Here is a 24184-nt window from a genome sequence, read left to right on the forward strand (position 1 = left end):
CTCATAACACTCAGCATGAGTAGAATAAACCTCATCTCTCTGAGCATCCAGTCTGAAGAATTGGCATTTTCATCACTTTCGTTTAGTTTCGACTGAGTTACACGATATTGCCAAAAGTTTTGGGACGTCTGCCTTTCCATACACATGAATTTAATATGGAGTTGGCCTGCCCTTTGCAGCTGTAACAGCTTCAACTCTTCTGGGAAGGTTTTCCACAAGGAATTTTTGACCATTCCTCTAGAAGCGCATTTGTGAGATCAGGCACTGATGCTGAACGAGAAGGCCTGGCTCACAGTCTCCGCTCTAATTCATCCCAAAGGTGTTGAGGACAGGACTCTGTGAAGTTCCTCCACACCAAACTCACTCATCCATGTCTTTATGGACCTTGCTTTGTGCACTGGTGTGCAGTCATGTTGGGACAGGAAGGGGTCATCCCCAAACTGTTCCCACAAAGCTGGGAGCATGAAATTGTCCAAAATGTCTTGGTATGCTCAAGCATTAAGAGTTCCTTTCACTGGAACTAAGGGGCCAAGTCCAACCCCTGAAAATCAACACCTGAATTCAATGATTTGGAGGGGTGTCCCAAAACTTTTGGCAATATAGTGTAGTCTGTTTAATGTGGCCCTTAGATAGATTTATCCCGTCGATCAAAAGCTAGATCTAGATCTATGGCATGTGAAAGAAATGCAATTAAAGCATTATTGAAGCTTTAAAAAAATACCCCTAACACGGCTTTTATTTTGAAAGGTGGAGAACGTTGGCCACCTTCACAGGCGGGGTTTCCGCTTACGGCTTGATCGTAGGCACGTAAACAGAATTCCTCTGTACACATTCGATGCATTTCTAAGTGTAGCTCTGTTGTTTTAAGAATGTGAATCTGACAAACAAAACCGATCAACTCCGAGGCTTTCCCACATCAACAGAAAAGATTTGTAGGTTTCAGGTGTTTCCGATCATGGAGAGCTTCACACTGGTACAGATGTGCATCAGGACAGTGGCTCAGAATATGGATGTGCTGGAGAGTCAAGCTGGGGGTGAGCAATGGCACTGTGTGTGTGTGTGTGTGTGTTTAGATTATTAACATGGATAAAAATGTTGTTTTTTTTTAATTTATTGACCTATATGTGTTGAATGTTTTGAGTGATAAATTGCACGTGCAACATTGCATTTCATCAATCAGATCTCAGGTGGTAGAAGAAGAGAGCAGGAAACTTTCTCTGATTGATACTGTGTCAATTCATTCAAGTCAATTTTGAGATCTGATTCATACATACAATATATTGCCAAAGGTTTTGGGACACCCATCCAAGTCTTTGAATTCAGGTGTTGTTTTTCAGAGGTTGGGCTTGGCCCCTTAGTTCCAGTGAAAGGAACTCTTAATGCTTCAGCATACCAAGACATTTTGGACAATTTCATGCTCCAAACTTTGTGGGAACAGTTTGGGGATGACCCCCTTCCGGTTCTAACATGACTGCACACCAGTGCACAAAGCAAGGGCCATAAAGACATGGATGAATGAGTTTGGTGTGGAGGAACTTCACAGAGTCCTGACCTCAACACCTTTGGGATGAATTAGAGCGGAGACTGAGAGCCAGGCCTTCTCGTCCAACATCAGTGCCTGACCTCACAAATGCACTTCTAGAGGACTGGAGTTATAGCTGCAAAGAACAGGCCAACTCCATATTACATTCATGTGCATGTCAAGGCAGACGTCTCAGTTTTGGTCTGGCTCACAGTCTCCGCTCTAATTCATCACAAAGGTGTTCTATCAGGTTGAGGTCAGGACTCTGTGCAGGCCAGTCAAGTTCCTCCACACCAGATTCGCTCATCCATGTCTTTATGTACGTTGCTTTGTGCACTGGTGTGCAGTCATGTTGGAACAGGAAGGGGTCATCCCCAAACTGTTCCCACAAAGTAGGGAGCATGAAATTGTCCAAAATGTCTTAGTATGCTGAAGCATTAAGAGTTCCTTTCACTGGAACTAAGGGGCCAAGTCCAACCCCTGATAAATCAGTGAAAAAAACTCTAATTCTCATCACTACTGCATTTTACAGTCACTAAAGTTAAGTTAAGTCAAGTTACAGTCTCTACAGAACTTTATTTTTAATTGGTGTTGTTGTTGATCTAGATTTGCCGTCCTCTCTTCTTCAAGAATTGATGCCTCACCTGAACATATATTACTTGGACAAGATTGAAAAAGTTGCTGATCTGAAAGGTAATCATGCATAGACAAAACAAAAAGCAGTGCAGAGCAGTTCTTTTATTTCCAGCATAGGCTCTGGATTCCCTGTGACCCTGAACAGGACAAAACAATTTGGTTACTGAAGATGAATGAATGAAGTTGAATACCTTAACTAAAATGCATGCAATCTGTTTTTTTCTTATTACAAAGTGCACAAAGCCCACTTCTGTCTCTGAATGCATCACGCTGGTGTCACCTGTGATTAGTCTCCAATCTCTTACAAACTGGACTTTCGAGCTGAACATTCTCCCACTGATTTGTTCTGTGGCTTTTTTTCTGCTCAGTCGGTCCTGTACATATCTCTTCTTACTGTCCTCTGGGTTGACGCCCTGCCGGGGAATCAAACCCGGGCCACAGCAATGAGAGCACCGGATCCTGCCACTGGACCACCAGGAGGCCTGAAGCAAAAAATACATAAAACTACAAAAATATACACTATTGTGTACTTAATTTCTTGTACATGGGAATAAACTGCTAATCCCATAAAGCATTGTTTCCATGAACTCTGCACTCAGAGAGTAAATATTTATATTATTCATTCATTTATTCATTCATTCAGTATTTTGGGGACATACCCTATATGTGATACCAGTCCTTTCGCAGGGTTCTGTGCACATACACATTCACAGACTCATTTACTCATCAGGGGAAATTTAGGAGGAGAAACAGAAAATTAATAATGTGAAAGCTGTCATGTGTACCGGGAAACACCTCATGGTACCGAACCTGAGACTACCTGTAGGAGGTGGTGTGAGTTCAGTTGCACTAGAACTGTACCGTGACTCCCTGTGAATGTGAAAGTAATTCCTACTCGGGTCCGCACTTCTTCAGGAAGCTGCGCTTGTGTTTTAACTGATAATTAATTTCCACAACACATATTGTGGGACACAGAAGAGGTGAGATGCCTTACTGTCCATAGTAGCACCGAAGTAATAAAAAACAAAAACAAAATATGAGTTGTGTTGTGTTCTCCGTGTGCGTTTGTGATTATGTAAGATGAACACGAGTGCACCGGGTTTTAATAGAATTAAGTGAGTCTGAAACCAGACCAGTGCTGTGGGGTCACCAGGAAGAATCATGGTTTCAAGATTCGAACATGTCCAGCGTGAAAAGTACCTTAGACAAGCCAGTCTATCTGCCTACATGTTGTTAAGAGGAAACTGGAGAACCCACACAGGCCCCTCTCTTATTACTGTAGCTCTTGTGTAATGTTTAATATTCTTTAATCGTTGTTGTTTTTCACATTACAAATTCCCTTATCTTAGGAGTCTCATGTTCATCAGCTTGGGCAGCAAAATGGAGGGAACTGAATCGCACATGGCGCTGGAAGTTAAAGGTACTGGACAGTTTCTTGTACAGGTCTCGTTTTCAGAAACTGACTTGACTTTTTGTAACCTACTGAATTATTTATTTAAGTTTAGGAGTCTGTTTTGGACAGATCTTGGCAATCTTGACAGATCTTGGTTTTTTGCTCAAATATCAGTAACATGAACACGTGGAATATTGAACGATTATGTTCATTTTTATGGGAGTCCTCTTGACTCAGTCCAAATTTCCAATTGTTAATTTTTAGTTATAGCTAAACGAGTAACAACAGCCTGCACCCATTTTATTGGATTCTGTCTCAGCACATATGAATACAAACACACTTTTATCCGTTACACTCACTTGCTGTAAGTCACATGTAGACTAGCCGATGCAGTATTACGGTTAAGTGTAAGATGAAAGTGTGCACTAATTGGATGCTAAATGATCTATTCCAGTTTTTGCAGCCCGAGAAGGAAGACTGGAAGCAGATGTGCTTGGAGAGTTATTTTCACAAGGTGCTTTTTAGAAAGTCGCAAGCACATAGCCCCGCGCTTGACATGACGGAGCTCTCTGTGGCAGCCAAGTACGTGCAGGTTCTCTCTCTCTTTACGCTGCATGATGCACTGAGGTTAGCCTCAGAGGAACTACGGCTCATCCTGTCCAGTCTGGAGACGGTGGTGAGGACACTCAGGTTGCTTGACGCCAATGTGTTGCTCAAACACAGAAAGTCAGAGGTCCTCTTCGTTTTGCACCGTCTTCTCGACCACGGCTCAGTTAAAAAACTAGTTCTGAAGAGGACTCCGGATTCGCGTGTCTTCAGATGGATTATGTCCAGATGTAAGGGCTCTAGCAGGATTGATGAGGGTCCTGCAGAACCCAAATGTCCTCGGCTGCATCTGCCCATGGACGAGATAGAATACAGCCAGTTCTGTCCCTCATGTAGCACTAACGCCACGTGTCCTGAGGGACAGATACACTCAGCAGACCTGGAGTTTTGTTTGACTGCAACGGCTCGCCTCCTGCCTTCCTGGATTGGTCTCCGCTCACTTCATCTCAGCCCTACTCGTAAGTGCTAAAACAAAGTTCTGCTCTGTTTCACTGAGGCTGTGTATCAGATATGTCTTTTTGGTAGCAAGGATAAAGGAAGACTGTTCAACAGCCCTTGCATGACCTAACTGAATGTTGACCTTTTTAATACATTTCAAAAATAATTTATTAAGAATATATAATAAATGTGTACTAATCTCCCAATGTGATGCTAAACTTATACTGATCCTATACTGATCTGATACTGATTAAAAACGAATGATACAGATAGTGAAACAGATCCGAAACTTGTCTGATACTAATGTGGTACTGATACATGGTGTGATGTTGATCTGACACTGATGTGGTGCTGATCTGATCCGACACTGATGTGGGACTGATCTGATCCGACACTGATGTGGTGCTGATCTGATCCGACACTGATGTGGTGCTGATCTGATCCGACACTGATGTGGTGCTGATCTGATCCGACACTGATGTGGGACTGATCTGATCCGACACTGATGTGGGACTGATCTGATCCGACACTGATGTGGGACTGATCTGATCCGACACTGATGTGGGACTGATCTGATCCGACACTGATGTGGGACTGATCTGATCCGACACTGATGTGGGACTGATCTGATCCGACACTGATGTGGGACTGATCTGACACTGATGTGGTACCGATGTGGTGCTGATCTGATCTGACACTGATGTGGTGCTGATCTGATCTGACACTGATGTGGCGCTGATCTGATCTGACACTGATGTGGCGCTGATCTGATCTGACACTGATGTGGCGCTGATCTGATCTGACACTGATGTGGTACTGATCTGACACTGATGTGGTATTGATCTGACACTGATGTGGCGCTGATCTGATCTGACACTGATGTGGTACTGATCTGACACTGATGTAGTATTGATCTGACACTAATGTACTGATCTGACACTGATGTGGTACTGATCTGACTAATGTACTGATCTGACACTGATGTGGTACTGATCTGACACTAATGTACTGATGTGACACTGATGTGATACTGATCTGACACTGATGTGGTACTGATCTGACTAATGTACTGATCTGACACTGATGTGGTACTGATCTGACACTAATGTACTGATCTGACACTGATGTGGTACTGATCTGACACTGATGTGGTATTGATCTGACACTGATGTGGCGCTGATCTGATCTGACACTGATGTGGTACTGATCTGACACTGATGTAGTATTGATCTGACACTAATGTACTGATCTGACACTGATGTGGTACTGATCTGACACTAATGTACTGATCTGACACTGATGTGGTACTGATCTGACACTGATGTAGTACTGATCTGACACTGATGTGGTACTGATCTGACACTGATGTGGTACTGATCTGACTAATGTACTGATCTGACACTGATGTGGTACTGATCTGACACTAATGTACTGATCTGACACTGATGTGGTACTGATCTGACACTGATGTGGTACTGATCTGACACTGATGTGGTACTGATCTGACTAATGTACTGATCTGACACTGATGTGGTACTGATCTGACACTAATGTACTGATCTGACACTGATGTGGTACTGATCTGACACTGATGTGGTACTGATCTGACACTAATGTACTGATCTGACACTGATGTGGTACTGATCTGACACTGATGTACTGATCTGACACTGATGTACTGATCTGACACTAATGTACTGATCTGACACTGATGTACTGATCTGACACTGATGTGGTACTGATCTGACACTGATGTACTGATCTGACACTGATGCGGTACTGATCTGACACTAATGTACTGATCTGACACTGATGTGGTACTGATCTGACACTGATGTGGTACTGATCTGACACTAATGTACTGATCTGACACTGATGTGGTACTGATCTGACACTGATGTGGTACTGTTATCACACTAATGTGGTACTGAGCTCATATTGATGTTGTACTGATCTGACACTGATGTGGTACTGATCTGACACTAATGTACTGATCTGACACTGATGTGGTACTGATCTGACACTGATGTGGTACTGATCTGACACTAATGTACTGATCTGACACTGATGTGGTACTGATCTGACACTAATGTACTGATCTGACACTGATGTGGTACTGATCTGACACTGATGTGGTACTGTTACCACACTAATGTGGTACTGATCTCATATTGATGTTGTACTGATCTGACACTAATGTGGTACTGATCTGATATTGATGTTGTACTGATCTAAAACTGATGAGGTACTGATCTGACACTAATGTGCTACCTGATGTGTTACTGATCTGATACTGATATGGTACTGAACTGTTACTATTCTGGCACTGGTGTGTTGACAGACAGAGCCACTTTGCAAATTCAAATGTCACATCCATAATATCAGTGTTGCCCTCATGCTGTATAACTGTATGCTGTTTGTATATTGTGTGTTGGTCATATCATATACTTGTGTGCAGAGTTTGTTTGTAGGAAGGAAGTGGTCGACTTGGTGGAGTCTCTCAGAAAGCTTTTCCTGAATCCACACTGTGCCCTCAAAGACCTGAGTGTTGGTAACATGTATATTCAGCAATATATAGTCAGCTTGCTAATTTCCTGCCCCACACTGCACAGCCTGTCACTGGAAATCGGCCCACGGTGGGACTACAGCACCACATCCAGTGTGCACTTCACACCGAATTTGCGTAATGCTTCTTTCACACTTCTTTTCATACTTCTTATTCTTTATTATGTGTTGTATAAAACGTTCTACAAAGTTCTTTTTTGTAGTAGCTGTAGCAGTAGCTTGTTGTTGTTGTTGTTGTTGTTGTTGTTGTTATTATTATTATTATTATTATTATTATTAGTAGTAGTAGTAGTAGTAGTAGTAGTAGTAGTAGCAGAAGTACAATATTTTTAAAAAAAAGAATGTTCAGTGTGGTAAATGATTATTGTTTGCTTTATTCTGATGTAGAACTCTCTCTTGAGAAACTCACCTTAAAGGCAGGCGAGATCCAGACGACGCTTGAGTGTTTACCCACCATGCTTCAACATGCTCCCAATCTCCGCACTCTTTACATCACAGGAATACGTCAGGCTCAGTCCTTCCTACACATGTTGCCAGGTATTAAAAAAAAAAAAAGAAAAAAAAAGTAATTGTATACACTGATCAGGCATAACATTATGACCACCTGCCTAATATTGTGTTGGTCCCCCTTTTGCTGCCAAAACAGCCCTGACCCATCATGCACTGTGTATTCTGACACCTTTCTATCAGAACCAGCATTAACTTCTTCAGCAGTCTGAAGAACAGTAGCTCGTCTGTTGGATCGGATCACACGGGCCAGCCTTCTCTCCCCACGTGCATCAATGAGCCTTGGCCGCCCATGACCCTGTCGCCGGTTCACCACTGTTCCTTCCTCGGACCACTTTTGATAGATACTGACCACTGCAGACCGGGAACACCCCACAAGAGCTGCAGTTTTGGAGATGCTCTGATCCAGTCGTCTAGCCATCACAATTTGGCCCTTCGTCAAACTCACTCAAATCCTTACGCTTGTCCATTTCGCCTGCTTCTAACACATCAACTTTGAGGACAAAATGTTCACTTGCAGCCTAATATATCCCACCCACTAACAGGTGCCATGATGAGGAGATAATCAGTGTTATTCACTTCACCTGTCAGTGGTCATAATGTTATGCTGTCATATGTCATATATAATTAAAGAGTTGTGTAATTAAAGAGTAGTGTAATTAAAGTGGATCTCCAGGTGGTCCCTGATCGTCCATTGAAATGAATTCTCCCTTTCCAGAGTCCAATCCCTCCTTGAAAGTACTGCTGCTGGAAGACATGAACCTGGCAGACTGCCACCGTGAGATTATTTATCTTCTAGAGAACTCCATGTTGGAAGGTAACACCAAACATCACTTTTTTTAAAAATGAATAAAAGACAAATCTGACTCATTTAGTTACTAATTAATTAAATTTACTTGATCACATTCCTGTTATTTTCCTCATGATTTCAGAGCTGTCCTTGAAAGACTGTAGGCTGTTAGAGAAATGCCCAGAGAAGAAAGACTTCCTGATTCCATTTGTAGCAGCTGCAAGGAATCTTTGTTCGCTTCACTCTCTGTCTCTGTCTCAGAATCGGCTCGGTGAGACTCAGCACTCAAACATTTACACTTATTTGTTCAATCTGGTCTTATCTTGTTGGGACCAGTAACACCAGGGTTTCAACAAGGTATTTTTGGTGAAAGTACAAGAAACATAGCTTTAAAAATAGCTTTAAAGTTCCCAAGTTAAAGAAAGATATTTAATAATAACAGGGCCAAAAAAAATCTGACCTCCCACTAATATGATTCCAATTTAATTTATTTAGGCACCATTCAATACACAGTGTGTATTTACGCAGAATTCGGATTTGTTTGTTATTTTATTTTGAGAATTTGTAATGCTTCTTTCACTTATTTTATCATTATCTTTCTTTACATGTTGTTTAAAAGGGTTTACATGTAGTTACTACTACTACTGATCATTTTTGTCCATTAATATCAATTATATATATTTTTTTTATGTATATTTTACATTTATATTATTCATAATATATTTATATTTGAAAATTTGTCTATTTGAAGTACTATCTTTGGGGGATTCACAATGGCTCCCCTAATTATTAAATACAGTGAGAAAAATGACGTCTTAGGAAATCGTATGAATTTAGTCACATTTATCTAGTATGTCCTTTTACAAAAACAAATATATTTTTTATTTCAACCAATTAAGCATTTATTTCTTTATCTGTCAATAAAATAAGACAAGTTCAAGCTTAAAATAAATAAAGAAATATGTGATAATAGGAGAAACTAGATCACTTTCAGTCCACTGATATTTTTACTTGCTCTAGTTTGGAATAATGTTATATTAATGTGTGCTGAAAAATGGATCTCTCTCTCTCTCTCTCCCTCCCTCCTTCAGCTTCAAGTGTCATTCAGGTTGCAGATCTGTTTTCAGGAGAATATCATGGCAACATAATCAAATTGGACCTCAGGTAATGATGTTAATGTAATGTAGTCTTATTTCTGGTAAGAGTACTAATAAAGTTTGATTCTTTTGTGTGTTTTTTGTTTTGAGTTGTATATACAGATGGGTGAGAAATTGAAGGAAAAACAGAAATATCTCGCACATTAATGTATGATTAAGTGGGCACAGTCATGGAGTGGGCACTTTTTCCCCCGACTTGTTGACTGACGTCTTTCCCATAGATTCTGATCGTAGATATCACATAGTTACTGTTCCTGTTGAAACACAGCCAGTTGAACGATTTGCCCTTGTAATGAACACTCTTTCAAGACTCACATACTTCTTTTTCCACTTTTGCTACTCAACTGGACTTGCTTAGTGTTTTTTTTTTTTATACATAGTGGGAATGTTACCCACTGTGTCATCGCATAAGGCTAAACCTTTTTTTCTCAACTTTCCTGCAGCTCAAACTTCATCCTTCCCACTGACCTGCTCGAGTTCAGCCAAAAGATTGAAGCGTATCATCCTCGTCACCGATTCACACTGGACCTGCGCTTCAACCCACTAATTCGTGACCCCGTAGTCAAAGGTCAAGCTCTGCGGATGCTGCGCCCGTTCTGTGAAGTTCTGACTGATGAATGGGACTTCAAATCGGCCATGGCAGATCACGTTAGTGTGATGTGAAGAGACATTTAATGGTAGAGACATACAGTAACGGATCTGGAACAGGGTAAAAAATAATAATAATAAAACTCTATCCATAAAAGATTGATTGAGTTGCTTACATGTCAGTTTTGCTAAACAAACTAAGGATTTTTATATCTAAAACATACAACGTAAAGATTTTTGGTAAAATGAATGCGGAGGATTTAAGAGATTTGTTATCTGACCATATACCAACATTTTAAAAACTGTATTCAGAAAATTCCTTGTATAGTTTCACTTTTATAAGTTTAAAAAAATACGTTTGTATTATTTTTGGAATAAATCCAATATTTCTACCATACAGTAGTTTTGTGCATTTTTTAAAAACATTTTTAGTGTTTGCTCATTTTGGAAAGCTCTGACAGAGAGTATATCATACACTATATTGCCAAAAGTATTCGCTCACCCATCCAAATAATCAGAATCAGGTGTTCCAATCACTTCCATGGCCACAGGTGTATAAAATCAAGCACCTAGGCATGCAGACTGTTTTTACAAACATTTGTGAAAGAATGGGTCGCTCTCAGGAGCTCAGTGAATTCCAGCGTGGAACTGTGATAGGATGCCACCTGTGCAACAAATCCAGTCGTGAAATTTCCTCGCTCCTAAATATTCCACAGTCAACTGTCAGCTGTATTATAAGAACGTGGAAGTGTTTGGGAATGAAAGTAACTCAGCCACGAAGTGGTAGGCCACGTAAACTGACAGAGCGGGGTCAGCGGATGCTGAGGCGCATAGTGCGAAGAGGTCGCCAACTTTCTGCAGAGTCAATCGCTACAGACCTCCAAACTTCATGTGGCCTTCAGATTAGCTCAAGAACAGTGCGCAGAGAGCTTCATGGAATGGGTTTCCATGGCCGAGCAGCTGCATCCAAGCCATACATCACCAAGTGCAATGCAAAGCGTCGGATGCAGTGGTGTAAAGCACGCCGCCACTGGACTCTAGAGCAGTGGAGACGCGTTCTCTGGAGTGACGAATCGCGCTTCTCCATCTGGCAATCTGATGGACGAGTCTGGGTTTGGCGGTTGCCAGGAGAACGGTACTTGTCTGACTGCATTGTGCCAAGTGTAAAGTTTGGTGGAGGGGGGATTATGGTGTGGGGTTGTTTTTCAGGAGCTGGGCTTGGCCCCTTAGTTCCAGTGAAAGGAACTCTGAATGCTTCAGCATACCAAGACATTTTGGACAATTCCATGCTCCCAACGTTGTGGGAACAGTTTGGAGCTGGCCCCTTCCTCTTCCAACATGACTGTGCACCAGTGCACAAAGCAAGGTCCATAAAGACATGGATGACAGAGTCTGGTGTGGATGAACTTGACTGGCCTGCACAGAGTCCTGACCTCAACCCGATAGAACACCTTTGGGATGAATTAGAGCAGAGACTGAGAGCCAGGCCTTCTCGTCCAACATCAGTGTGTGACCTCACAAATGCGCTTCTGGAAGAATGGTCAAAAATTCCCATAAACCCACTCCTAAACCTTGTGGACAGCCTTCCCAGAAGAGTTGAAGCTGTTATAGCTGCAAAGGGCGGACCGACGTCATATTGAACCCTATGGATTAGGAATGGGATGTCACTTAAGTTCATATGCGAGTCAAGGCAGGTGAGCGAATACTTTTGGCAATATAGTGTATGTAGCTGCAGAGTGTAATGCTGGTAGGACTCCCATGCAGAGAATTCTTATATGTTTTAATCCCTCCGCTGCCGAGTGTCCACTCAATGTGGGTGGAGTTGGAACAGAAAACGTTCCCATTAAAAGTCAACACCTGCATTCCCACACTTTACAGAGGAGGTCAAGCGAATAGTGTGTGTGTGTGTGTGTGTGTGTGTGTGTCCTGTGATGGGCTGGCACTCTGTCCAGGGTGTATCCTGCCTTGATGCCCGATGACTACTGAGATGGCTCCCTGTGACCCGAGTATAGATCGGATAAAGCGGTACAGACAACGAAATGAAAACAAATATCTTCTTGATGCAACCCTCCCATTTGGGTGACAACCACATCCATTTGGTTTCCTCCGAGCTGTTCAAGCTGTGAGTTTAAGTCCCAGGACTTTCATGTTAGTGCAAAATTATGCAGATGTTATATCTAGAATTGCATGTGAAAATACACACAATATCTCACAATAACACTAGAAGAGGCTTTTGTCAGTATTGATGCTGACAGGAAGAACACCACAGTAAAGTGATTTTGTCTGTCTGTTAGGCATTCATATGTTTCTAATAAAGACTATACATTTGCACTTTGTGTGTAAGCAACATTGATAAACAATCCCAATTCTTCCCACTTGCACTACTGTGTATTCTTCTGGCTGAGAGTCGGCAGTCACAAGGAGATCAATCAGGTAATAGAGTGCTTATTAGATCTCATCTTATTAGATTTCACTTGAGTGACATCGTGTTCATTATGTTAGCTTCTCTTTCCTTCATGCAGGATGTTGGATCTAACTTTATACACAATATAACTATCATACATGTTCCCTGAAATGTTCATGCAATGTTCAGTCTTGTGTTTGTTCTACACATAGTAAAAAGAGGCAGTATTTTATATATGACATATTTAATCAACATTAATAAAGACCCTTAAATGTACAAAATAAATAAACAGAACAAAAAATAATTACACAGGGATCATCTCATGTGAATGTCTCTCAGATATCTTCTTTATGTCGTTCACCTGAGCAGCTCTGATGCACAAGTACAGAACGAGTCAGCCACAGCTGCATGTGACAGGTTCCACATGATTACAGTTGTTTAGATTATGTAGTGTTCAGACGACTCCTCTCTGGTCATGGTGGGAATTCTGGTGAAAGACAAAGGTCACCGCTTTGTCCCAGGAGGCCTGGAGTACTACGTCCTTCAGCCCTCGTTTATCTGCACAGTGATGCCAGCAGGACAGATTGCTGGTGCAGTCTGAATCGTCAGGAGGAGGGCGAACCTGACGCCCGTTTACACAGCGCTGACATCGAAACCTTGACAGAGAAAGAGAGAAGTGATCTTGGCACAATGTTCCACTAACACTATGGGATTTCCTTTGTCAGGTAAACCACTAGTTATCTCCTAATGGCTTAAACTGCTCCAGTACTTTAAATCTGTTGCATGCATTTATAATCGTAAAAGTCATTTATAATTACAAATATACCATTTGGATTGTTACAAAAAAAAAATGCATCTGATCAGGTCTGAGCTGTTTTGTGCATGTGCACCTGTCATGGGTGTCGCTGATTGTGTCCTCGTTGAGAGTAAACAGCTCCCTCAGCTCCTCCAGAGAAAAGTGTCTCTCTACATCCTGCTCCTCATCCACCACACAGCTGCTCAGAGCCTTCTTATGGGCCTGCCTCTGTAGGATCTTCTCCTCTATAGTCCCGGTCTACACACACACACACACACACACACACACACACACACACACGCACAATTTGGCTTGGAAAGTAGTTCCGGCTCTAACATAAACGATTGGTTAATATTCTATTACGTTATTGTTTCTATAGTAACAGCTCAAACACAGTGACTTGTATGACCCTCAACATAATCTTTTATTTAAACAAACAAAAAAACTATAATTGCTGGTGTGATTACATTTTTTTTGTTAGGAGACATTTATCTAATATTTATGGAAGTTGCCTCTGTCCTTTGTGAGGTTTGTCAGCACAGGAAAATTTACGCCTTCCTGTTTCTCTGTAAAATGATAAGCTGCATTTTTAGAGAGAGATGGGGGTGGGGTGTGTGTGTGTGTGTGAGATTTTACAGAGAGAGTAATGTTGGTGAGGGAATGGCTGAACAGGACCGAATTAGTCTCTCAGACATTTAACTGTAAACCATTAAAATGTGCAACATTTCATGCATTAATAAATAAAATATTGTAATCAAGGCAAATCGGGGCATAAAACTCCAGTGTGTGTTTCTATATAAAAAAAAATGCACTTCCACTTGCAGGCTGTGTCATATTATAATTTTAACCTATTTATAATCAGCAGAGAGAGAGACTTTGGACTTCTGCTTTATGAATACACTCACAGAGAGCAGTCTGTAGATGTAGCATGTTTTTCTCTGGCCATCACGCCACACTCTCGCCATCGCCTGTTCGTCATTGGCTGGATTCCAGTCTGGGTCAAACATTACCAACCGATTTGCTCCAATAAGGTTCAGGCCGCAGCCACCGGCCTTGCTACTCAACATGAAGATGAACTCTGGGCTCTAGAAAAAGATATGGAGAATGGAAAAATGGCTTATAAAAATGACTAGCACTTACTTTAACCTGCGAGTTTAGGAGATTATATGTGAAATAAGCATTTGTGTTTTTAGCAGCTACAGTACATTCTGCACCCACAGCTCCCTTTATCAGCTCTATATTCTGCTTCTGTGGATGGGCACTGGTGGCTCAGTGGTGGGTACCATGCGGAAGGCCCGGGTTCGAATCCCAGCAGTGCCCAAACCCCACCCACGGGATGCAGTGCCGGTCCCAAGCCCGGATGAAATGGGAGGATTGCATCAGGAATAAAACATCAGCATAAAACTTCAGCATAAAACCTGTCCCGGGTTCGATTCCCACCAGTGCCCAAACCCCATCCGCAGGATGCAGTGCCGGTCCCAAGCCCGGATAAAAATGGATGCTATGGATTTGTAGCTGCTGTAATCATAAAGACTGTACAGTGCTATTCTGTGACTAGGGATCAAAATCAAATTCTGGATTCTCAGCTTTCTCTGGATAAAAGCATCTGCTGAAACATTCATGTAATTTGAAATCCTTAACTGGAGAGAAAATTAAATTAGGACTTACAGAAGGACTGTTAAATCTTTCAACAATCTTGGCTCTCTTCTTGATAGACATTGTTCCATCCAGCCTCACATACAGATATCTAATTCAACGATAAAACACACCGACGGTGGATTAGCTAAACCACATACAGCATGTTGTAGCAGCACTACAAGTGAATCAATAGCAATAACAACATGGAACAACTGTAATCACAGATCTCGAAATGTCTTTGTATACAGAATTCACAGAAATAATAGAAATTCTAATTTAACTGGTCACATACACAGCTATAGAGATTACCTATAGAACTGAACATATACAATAATATACAAATACAGATCGGTGGCTGAAACAGTATGACAGCATTATAAAGTGAAGATGTGTGCAATTTGGCCATCATTAAAGTATTAGGAATAAGGAATTACTTAACTTACATTGTTTTATCTTTTAAAAATCATAAATACATTTTTAATAAATGCAACTAAAGAAATTAAAACTGTATTACATATCTATGTTAGTTGATATGTTTTATAAAATATTAAGATCTAAAGGATGGCTCAGGTACTGACGATAAAAGAACGAATGTTGTTGTATGTGACTCTTACAGTAAAAAGAAAAATGAATAAACCTTATATAATTCCTAAATTTAAAATGCATTAATATAATTTTATTCTCATTATCACTATAATTTCACTACTGATCATCATTATTATTCATTTCACCTATAAGAGTCTTATTATACTTTCAGCTGAATAAATTGTGTGGATGTGGCTCTCTCACTTGCGAGTACGACACAGCTTCTCAAACAGGTCCAGTGTCTGTGTGTAGTTCGACACCAGCACCACTTTATCGCTGGTTGTCGTTCGTGTCATGGCCAGAATGTAGTCGAGCACCAGCATCTTTCCTGAAACCAAACAATAATAATCTTAATCACTGAACATTCAAACGGCATCTACGACACACACACACACACACACACTTGTATAACACATAAGACATATACATAGGACACACACACGACACACAGCTGACCTGAAAGCTGTGGTTCAACAGCTTTAGTTGTGTAACCAGGTGGGAAGAGCTCCACTGCCCCAGCAAAGCCTTCCTCCCGTTCCACACACTTCTCATAGATCAGTGAGGGGTCTGAAGAAAGAAGGAAATAAAAACAGTTTATTTAGTTGAAAGTTCAGAAAATAATTTAAATCAGCATTTACATTGTTTTCATCATGGAAACAAATGTTCTTCACAACCAATTCCACATTTACTCACCACCCAGTTACTCAAAATCAAGCTATCATGAGTTATTTATAATTTTTTAAAAAAAATCTTTGCTGTGCTTTATTTCTTTTTCCACTGCTCATTTCTACTTTATTACAGTAAAGAAAATAAATAAATCTATCCCTTAGGTGATAGAAGTAAGAGGGAAAAACATGCATGTTTATGTCCAGTCAGTCTCTGGTGAAGAGTTGTTGTGTGAAGCAGCAGAAGCAGATGTGTTCATACTCACGGTTGCACAGCTTTTTGAGGGAGGTGATAGAAGACAGTGAGGAAACGCTGATTTTTCCCTGTTGTAGAGTCTCTACTGGCTTTGCCTGCTTCAGGAACAGCTTATAGAGTTCCTTCTGCAGAGGAGTTAGTCTGCACAAGTGACACACACACACACATCAATACTCCTACTAGCAGTATTTCACTCAACAACAACAAGAAGAAGAAAAGACTTGCAAAATTAAAAGCAAAGTAAATACAAAACAGTGTTACAATAATTGTTGAAATAATATGTGTACAGTTTAATAATAGATTCAGAGGCTGAATTTTATGGAGCGTAACATCAAAAAGTCACTACTTTTCTAGTGGCCGTGTAACAGGCAGGACCTGATCTTAAATTCAATGTGAAACACATATTCCATTTAAATGATGTAGTGTCACAATCCAAACTAAAATTAATATCTTTAAAAATGAACATTTTACTAAATTCTATTTATTGCTGGTTTGACCAGCCTTCCACACACACACACAGGACATTAAATTCATCAATCTGTTTCTCACACACACGCACGTTTTCTATGTCTTCTATGTCTCATGAGACTATTCCTCTACTGAAATATCAGAATTCAGACAAACGCATCACCTGCAGCAAACGACTTGCTCAACCTTCACAGGGAGATACTTAGAGAGAATATCAGAGGTCCTCCTGATCAGACACCTGCAGAGATATAAAGTACAATCAACAAACGTGATATATGAAGCATAGGAGACACCGACAGCTGAATAAACAGAAATAATTAGCACTTTCTTAATTAAAAAACAAAACAAAAACAACCACACCCTTGTTTTCTTTTCTTCCGACTAGGGCTGTAGGAATCCGGTTATAGAATACAGTCTGCTCATGAGATGTTTTGATTGGCATTTGTACTCAGACTGGTTTTGCTAAATATTATCTTGGACTTGACTTGAATAATGTTTGTGTTGTCTTTTCTTTTGTTTTCATATGCGCAAAGATTAATTCCTTCTTCCAGGCAAGTCAACTACTTAAGTAAAGGCCTTGAAAAAGATTCGATTGTTTTCTATCATGATCAGTCTTTGAGTTTGTCTTCATCTCTGCTAGCATTTTTGACTATAGCCTTAGCTCACACTTACAAGGTTAGAGTCAACTCACTAATGTTGTTGATCTTTTGGCTGTTCCCTGTGTGTGAGGGGTTGCCACAGCGGACCAACTGGCCCAAGTTGGCACAGGTTTTGGCCGGATGCCCTTTCTGACGCAACCCTCCCTATTTTTTTTTTATCCAGGCTTGGGACCAGCACTGCATCCAGTGGCTAGGGTTTGGGCACTGGCTGGGAATCGAACCCAGGCTGTTGGAGTGGGCTGGGGGGGGCCAGAATCTTTCTTAATGGCAATACACACTACAAACTATGAGTCCAGACCTGCTGTGTTTGTTACATGTACAGTGAATTTACTTAGGTTAGAACAGAAAGACATTACTGTGACTAAATATTCTCCTTGTCCTTTAGCTCACCTGTTAACGATGCTGATGAGCTCCTTTAGCTTCTCTTCCCCGACAGCTCGCTCTTTATCACTAGCATCTGCATCACGGCCCTTCAGAATGGGAATCTCAAAGCGCTTTTTAAATTCCTGAGCTGTGCCTGCAAGAACACATGACAGGCAACACATGTGAAAGGAAACAGACTGGTCTTTTCTGATGTATGCTGCATTGTAAAAAATTGGCAGACTACATGTCGAGAAGTGTGTGCACGGACAAGTAAAAGTTAGGTGTGGTGTTTTTTGAGCCACATACCGAGGATGCCAGCGTTGACAAAGTGCACCAGACTGAAGTACTCAAGCAGATCGTTCTGAATGGGAGTTCCGGAAATCAAGACTCTGCGCTGGGCATTCATCGCGTTCAGAGCCTGGTACGTCTGATTATCCGAGTTTTTCAACCTGTGGCCCTAAGCAAAGAAGAATAACACCTGAATCGCTGACATTACCCAAACTGACTAATTGTTGCTGTGCTCATTAATACTGCAGTTAGGAAAGCAAGGATTGCCACTATGGTTCACATACAACTAATTCACCATGCAGGGAAGACTTTTAATACCTCATCACAGATGACCAATCCGACCTTGCCTTTATGCAGAACTTCAGCATGAAGGCGGAATGTTTCATATGAAATAATCAGAATGGGAGTGGGAACTCGCAGACCTTGCTGGGAAATGAAGTTCACTGAAATATTTTTAAGAAATTATGTTAATTACAGCAGTATGAGTTTTCCACCCTCAAACATCTTTAAATATGGCAATTATTTTAGCAATTGGTGCAAATGATACCATGTGTACTGCAACTGCAAGACTTAAAAGACATTAAAGATGGTTGGAAATGTAACACAGTCAACACAATGTGCATGCTGAAGCTGCAGTAGAAATCTCAACAATTAATAATAATATTAAATACCAAGCTTTTTGTCTATCTCTTCCTTGGAGCCACCATCAATCGCCACAGGATGCACACGTCCTCCGAGCCACTTAGCCACTTCATTATACCAGTTTCGGACAAGGCTGGATGGGGAGACCACAATGGCCTTATCAATCTCAGGTCTGAGATCAGGACTCTGCCTGAGGAGAGTCCACATGAGCGTAATGCACTGCAGTGTCTTCCCCAGTCCCATCTCGTCAGCCATGATGCAGCCGTAGGAGTCAGTGATGCGTCGCCCTGTCACACACTCCCACAGAAACTTCACACCCTGAAAACAACCACAACACATTGACAGATTTTTGTCATAATGCCCTGAATCTTCCAATGCTGCAAAAAATTACACAGTGAAGACTGTAATCAAAGCTATCCTCAGTAACTGTAGAACACTGACCATTTTTAGCAGATGACAAATGATGAAATGACATTTTGCAGGCATTGTTTTGGGGAAAAATAATCTGTTTTATGACAAATAAATTCACATTAACGTTTTTCAGCCAGAAATACAAAATGAATTATATTAGGCTTTTATTCGGAATGAACCTTAAGTTTACTGCCTGCAGCAATTTATAAAGAAGAACAATTATTTTAAAAAATAAATAATTTCGATAGGTCTACATATACAATGTAGATATAATAATTACATATAAATAATATAATAATTATGATATAATAAAACATAATTGCTGTTTCTTAATTGGTTTAAAAAACTATATGACTAGCATCCTTAATGACTCACCTCCCTTTGATGGGGTCGAAGAACTTTACTAAGCACCGGATCCACCACAACGTGCACCGGCAGCTTGTCCCTGCAGAATGATGAGAGGTGAACAAATACAGAAATAAGAATTGAAGGATATTTGTTTCATAGGAATAATGCTGAGCACTTTATCAAGGCAGAACTGTTAGATGACAGGTGACTGACTTGTCTGTTTTGATGAGGTCATGAGCCCCCAAAGCTGGAGGCTCATAAAGAACCAGAGCACCATCTTCAAAAGGGTCATGGAGAGCCTTTCTAAGACCTGATCTCTTTAAGCCCAGAGCCCTCAAACCCAGTGGACCTGAAGTGAGAGAATACAGAAATACATACAGATGTAAACATGACAACTGTAGTGCTTAAGTTTTAACAAACATTTCTATTTTAGGGGGCTGTACCACTTTTTTTTTTATCAGCAAGTGTAGTTAATGATCAATAATTGTTTTAATGATCATGTTATATTAACCCTTCTTATTAATTTTTAATCTTCCTGATTAGCTATGATTTATTACTTAATACCAATAAACTGAAAAACCTTCAACTTAACAGAGAGAGAGAGAGAGAGAGAGATGTATTTTATGGGCACATTATAAGGGAAAGGCTATGTACCACGTGAAGCACAGTCACACAATATGACCAAAAATACAGCATGTGGACAACTGACCATCATACCCATGTGAGCATGGCTATGGGAATTTCTGTCCATTTAACTGCTGTGAAATCACACAAAGGCCTCACAAAGTATCTGCAATCCAAATTGATCCCAAAAGTGGGGTTGAAGTCAGAGCCCTTTGCAGGCCACTTGACAGCTTCCACTACAACCATGGTACACAATTTGATTCTCCCTTTGCACACAGGGGCATTGTCATGCAGGCACAGGTCTGGACATTTAACGTCGAGTGAAGGAAATTGTAATGCTACAGGTATAAAAAGACATTCTATACAGTTGTTGTGTTTTTAACTTTGTGGCAACAGTTTGGGGAAGAACCTCATATCGGTATGATGGTCAGCTATCCGCATACCATATAACGTAGAAATGAAACACTGCACACCTGAGTAATTAGGGATGGGAACCTTGAATGGTCTTGAAAGGATACTTCGAATAAAAGCCTCCTGTTTAAAAAAAAAAAAAAAGGGATCACACTTTTGTATGCAATATGTGATGAAAAACAGATACAAATGGAGGAGGGTCCAGGACATGTCCCTGCTATAGTATTCCACATTTCTTATTTTACTTAAGCACTGTCTTTGTCAAACTTGATCATGATTTATTAACTTAAAACTGCCAACATGTTTTGCGGTGCCTTACATGCTCATTGCTGTCCACACACAGAGGCCGGTTTGTGAGCTGGGTCAGAGGCTTCCTATATGGAGAGACGTAACTTTCTCTGCAGTCTTTAATCCTTTTGCTTTTCTGTAAGAGTACATTTAATAATGAAATATGTTTAATAGCAAATAAGTCAGCGAATAATACGTAACTTCAACTATGCTTCAAACATGCAGTGTAAACAAAGGTCTGGACAAACAGCACGTGTGGTACAAAAACCAGTTTCATGATGTACAGAGGGGGTATAGATCTGAGACCAGCAGTAAAAATGCTTCTCTCTGGTATTGTTTTTAGAAAAATAGCCCTGTTTCAGCTTCCTTTCATAGGTTACCAGTTTACTTAGGGACCCTAGTATTAGTTTCTTTGTTTTTTAATTTTAATTTAGTATTAGCTATTTGTTTTTAATTCGCCAAAATGGAATAGGCCCGTTTTACGTTTCATTAATGCTATGAACCTTAAAGTATGAAGCCCAGCATTCAAGTGGTGTCAAAAGGGTTGGACAACCAAATAACTTTAGAGCCTCAACTACTGACAGTGTGTGCTAATATGTAATTCTTCAGTATCAAGATGGACATGTAGCACTGTAACAGAATAATATCTCTTTCCAATTAATTTAGGTTTCAGAGGAGTGACTTTTTTTTATTTTTACAAAGTAATAATGTCTTCCCCCTAATTCAATATCATAGGATATTCTGTGTAAAGCCATGACCTAAATCCATTTCAATTCCAGGCTGTAAAACTAACAAATGTAGGAAAAGAAAAAAAAAAATAATAAAACATTTTGGGAGGCTTTGATATAGTGTTTAGCTAGTGAATCGGTGGAGTACAGAATCAACATATTTTCTGACAGCAAATTATTCACTTCTTATTGACAAACAAAATTTGGAGCTCAAGATACACTGTATTGCCAAATGTTTTGGGACATCTGCCTTACATGCACATGAATTTAATATGGAGTCGGCCCGCCCTTTGCAGCTTCAACTCATCTTGGAAGACTTTCTACAAGGTTTAGGAGTGTGTTTATGGGAATTTTTGACCATTCCACTACAAGCGCATTTGTGAGGTCAGGCACTGATGCTGGACGAGAAGGCCTGGCTCGCAGTAATTCATCTGCTCTGTTCTATCAGGTTGAGGTCAGGACTCTGTGCAGGCCAGTCAAGTTCCTCCACACCAAACTCACTCATCCATGTCTTTATGGACCTTGCTTTGTGCACTGGTGTGCAGTCATGTTGGAACAGGAAGGGGTCATCCCCAAATTGTTCCCACAAAGTTGGGAGCATGAAATTGTCCAAAATGTCTTGGTATGCTCAAGCATTAAGAGTTCCTTTCACTGGAACTAAGGGGCCAAGCACAATCCCTGAATTCAATGATTTGGAGGCATGTCCCAAAACTTTTGGCAGTATAGTGAAGGGCTCAGTATTGAACATGCAGATTGCCAGCTTCACAGTGTCTGCTTTATATAGTGCATCTATATGTGGGGAAATACTTTTTATGGATCTATTTACAATTTCAGGACCCCAGTCTTCATCTTCATCATCGTCAGATGAATCGCCTCTCTGCTTTCTCTTGGCCAGCTGACTGGGCGCAAAGCTTCTTCTCTGCAACCAAAAGTCATGATTCATTTATTTTTATCCGTTTATGCTGTGCAAACGATCACTTTATACATTAAATGTGTTTACTCACCATTCTGACCTAGAGACGCGGGAGAGTTTGGTGTAAAGAGCGCAGTGAGCTGAACGAGAAACTCACCCTGATTCTGTTGCTATAGTAGACAGTGCTAGCAAGCTAACGACTAATGCTAACAGAACTGCCTAGTGTTATGATTTAGAGTTACGGAGTATCATTGTTAACAGAAATACAACGTATTTAATTATTCCTTTATATGGCATGGGAATGCACCCAAGCTGGACACTTAATTAAATCAGATATTTGAACGAAGTAGTTTTGCAAAGCAACAAGCTCCAAGTGCCATGATTTGTTATTAAATAACCCGCGTCCACACCAGTGACGCAAATATACGGAAAAGGAAAAGGACCAAAATCTTAGAACGCGTTGCAGAAAAATGAGAAGTGACAGTGGGAATAAAGCATTAACTTGTCAGTCGGCTCTGGGTTAGATGTGGACCAGGGTATTAAAAATACTTTGAACTAAACTGCCAACTATTTTCCATGCCAAACATAAGACTTTTTTTTTATCAGCAAATTTAGTTTCTGATCAATAATTGTTTTGATGATCATGTTGTATTAACCTCCTTATTTAATCTTCCTGTGACATTTGCGGATTAGCTATGATTTACTGCTTGTACCAGTAAACTGACAAACCTTCAACTTAAGGGAGAGAGAGAGAGAGAGAGAGAGAGAGAGAGAGAATAAAAGAGAAAATAAAAGAGAGAGAGAGAGAGAGAATAAAAGAGAAAATAAAAGAGAGAGAGAGAGAGAGAGAGAGATGTATTTTATGGGCACAGTATAAGGGAATGCTATGTACTACATGAAGCACAGTCACACAGTATGACCAAAAATACAGTATGTGGACAACTGACCATCATATCCATGTGGGCATGGCTATGGGAATTTCTGTCCATTTAGCATTAGTGAAATCACACAAAGGCCTTGCAAGCAGTCCGCAATCCAATTTATCCCAAAAGTGGGGTTGAAGTCAAAGCCCACTTGACTGATTTCACTACAACCATGGTACACCATGTCTACAGTTTGATCCCCCCTTTGTGCACAGGGGCATTGTCATGCAGGGACAGGTCTGGAGATTTAACGTCAAGTGAATAAAAAGACTCTGACTTCATGGCTTTATACAGAGTCTTATTGCAGTAGATATGACTGAAAAGACACTTTATCATGAGGACTGTGAAAACTGCCTGCAACATAAATTGTGGTTAAAATGGTTCAGAAAAACAATACACGAGGTTTACATAGCGCCTTTAAACATCTCCAAACTATAAACTAGAAATTAACTACCATTAAAAGTGAAAACATACAATTCATATGTGCTTTCACCATAGTCCAACAGATGGCGCTGTAGCTTTGTATATTTGACTTGACATGAATTTACTGTTTCATTAAGCTACCAAATGAT

The 24184-nt window shown here is 40.5% G+C and overlaps 2 protein-coding genes across 2 annotated transcripts; one reads left to right on the forward strand and one right to left on the reverse strand.

Annotated features, from left to right (window-relative positions):
* Positions 1-764: 764 nt before the first annotated feature.
* On the forward strand, positions 765-10606 carry lrrc41 (leucine rich repeat containing 41). Its single transcript, XM_058404127.1, has 10 exons — positions 765-1034; positions 2129-2215; positions 3508-3578; positions 4006-4615; positions 7054-7278; positions 7548-7697; positions 8386-8484; positions 8600-8728; positions 9549-9621; positions 10058-10606. Exons 1-10 carry the CDS (start codon positions 956-958, stop codon positions 10275-10277), a joined length of 1743 nt encoding a protein of 580 aa, XP_058260110.1. The 5' UTR covers positions 765-955; the 3' UTR covers positions 10278-10606.
* Positions 10607-12849: 2243 nt separating this feature from the next.
* Positions 12850-23096, reverse strand: rad54l (RAD54 like). Its single transcript, XM_058402220.1, has 18 exons — positions 22781-23096; positions 22603-22695; positions 21080-21184; positions 20823-20883; positions 19939-20074; positions 19753-19822; positions 18996-19284; positions 18643-18767; positions 18343-18493; positions 18064-18190; positions 17178-17252; positions 16557-16687; positions 16082-16192; positions 15830-15953; positions 15071-15149; positions 14308-14487; positions 13497-13660; positions 12850-13262 (listed from the first exon to the last, which is right to left on the reverse strand). Exons 1-18 carry the CDS (start codon positions 22781-22783, stop codon positions 13061-13063), a joined length of 2226 nt encoding a protein of 741 aa, XP_058258203.1. The 5' UTR covers positions 22784-23096; the 3' UTR covers positions 12850-13060.
* Between the last annotated feature and the right edge of the window lie 1088 nt (positions 23097-24184).

The sequence above is a fragment of the Hemibagrus wyckioides genome, linkage group LG11 (genome assembly GCF_019097595.1).
Source record: "Hemibagrus wyckioides isolate EC202008001 linkage group LG11, SWU_Hwy_1.0, whole genome shotgun sequence".
Classification (NCBI taxonomy): Eukaryota; Metazoa; Chordata; class Actinopteri; order Siluriformes; family Bagridae; genus Hemibagrus; species Hemibagrus wyckioides.

What these genes read in the sequence shown, in the direction of transcription:
- lrrc41 (XM_058404127.1), top strand. Translation starts at nt 956, where the DNA reads ATGGAGAGCTTCACACTGGTACAGATGTGCATCAGGACAGTGGCTCAG. An exon ending in AAAAGTTGCTGATCTGAAAG is followed by an intron (nt 2,216 to 3,507) that starts GTAATCATGCAT and finishes CCCTTATCTTAG; the next exon opens with GAGTCTCATGTTCATCAGCT. An exon ending in ATAATCAAATTGGACCTCAG is followed by an intron (nt 9,622 to 10,057) that starts GTAATGATGTTA and finishes ACTTTCCTGCAG; the next exon opens with CTCAAACTTCATCCTTCCCA.
- rad54l (XM_058402220.1), bottom strand. An exon ending in TGTCAACGCTGGCATCCTCG is followed by an intron (nt 18,191 to 18,342) that starts GTATGTGGCTCA and finishes GTGTTCTTGCAG; the next exon opens with GCACAGCTCAGGAATTTAAA. An exon ending in CTCATCAGCATCGTTAACAG is followed by an intron (nt 17,253 to 18,063) that starts GTGAGCTAAAGG and finishes ATATCTCTGCAG; the next exon opens with GTGTCTGATCAGGAGGACCT.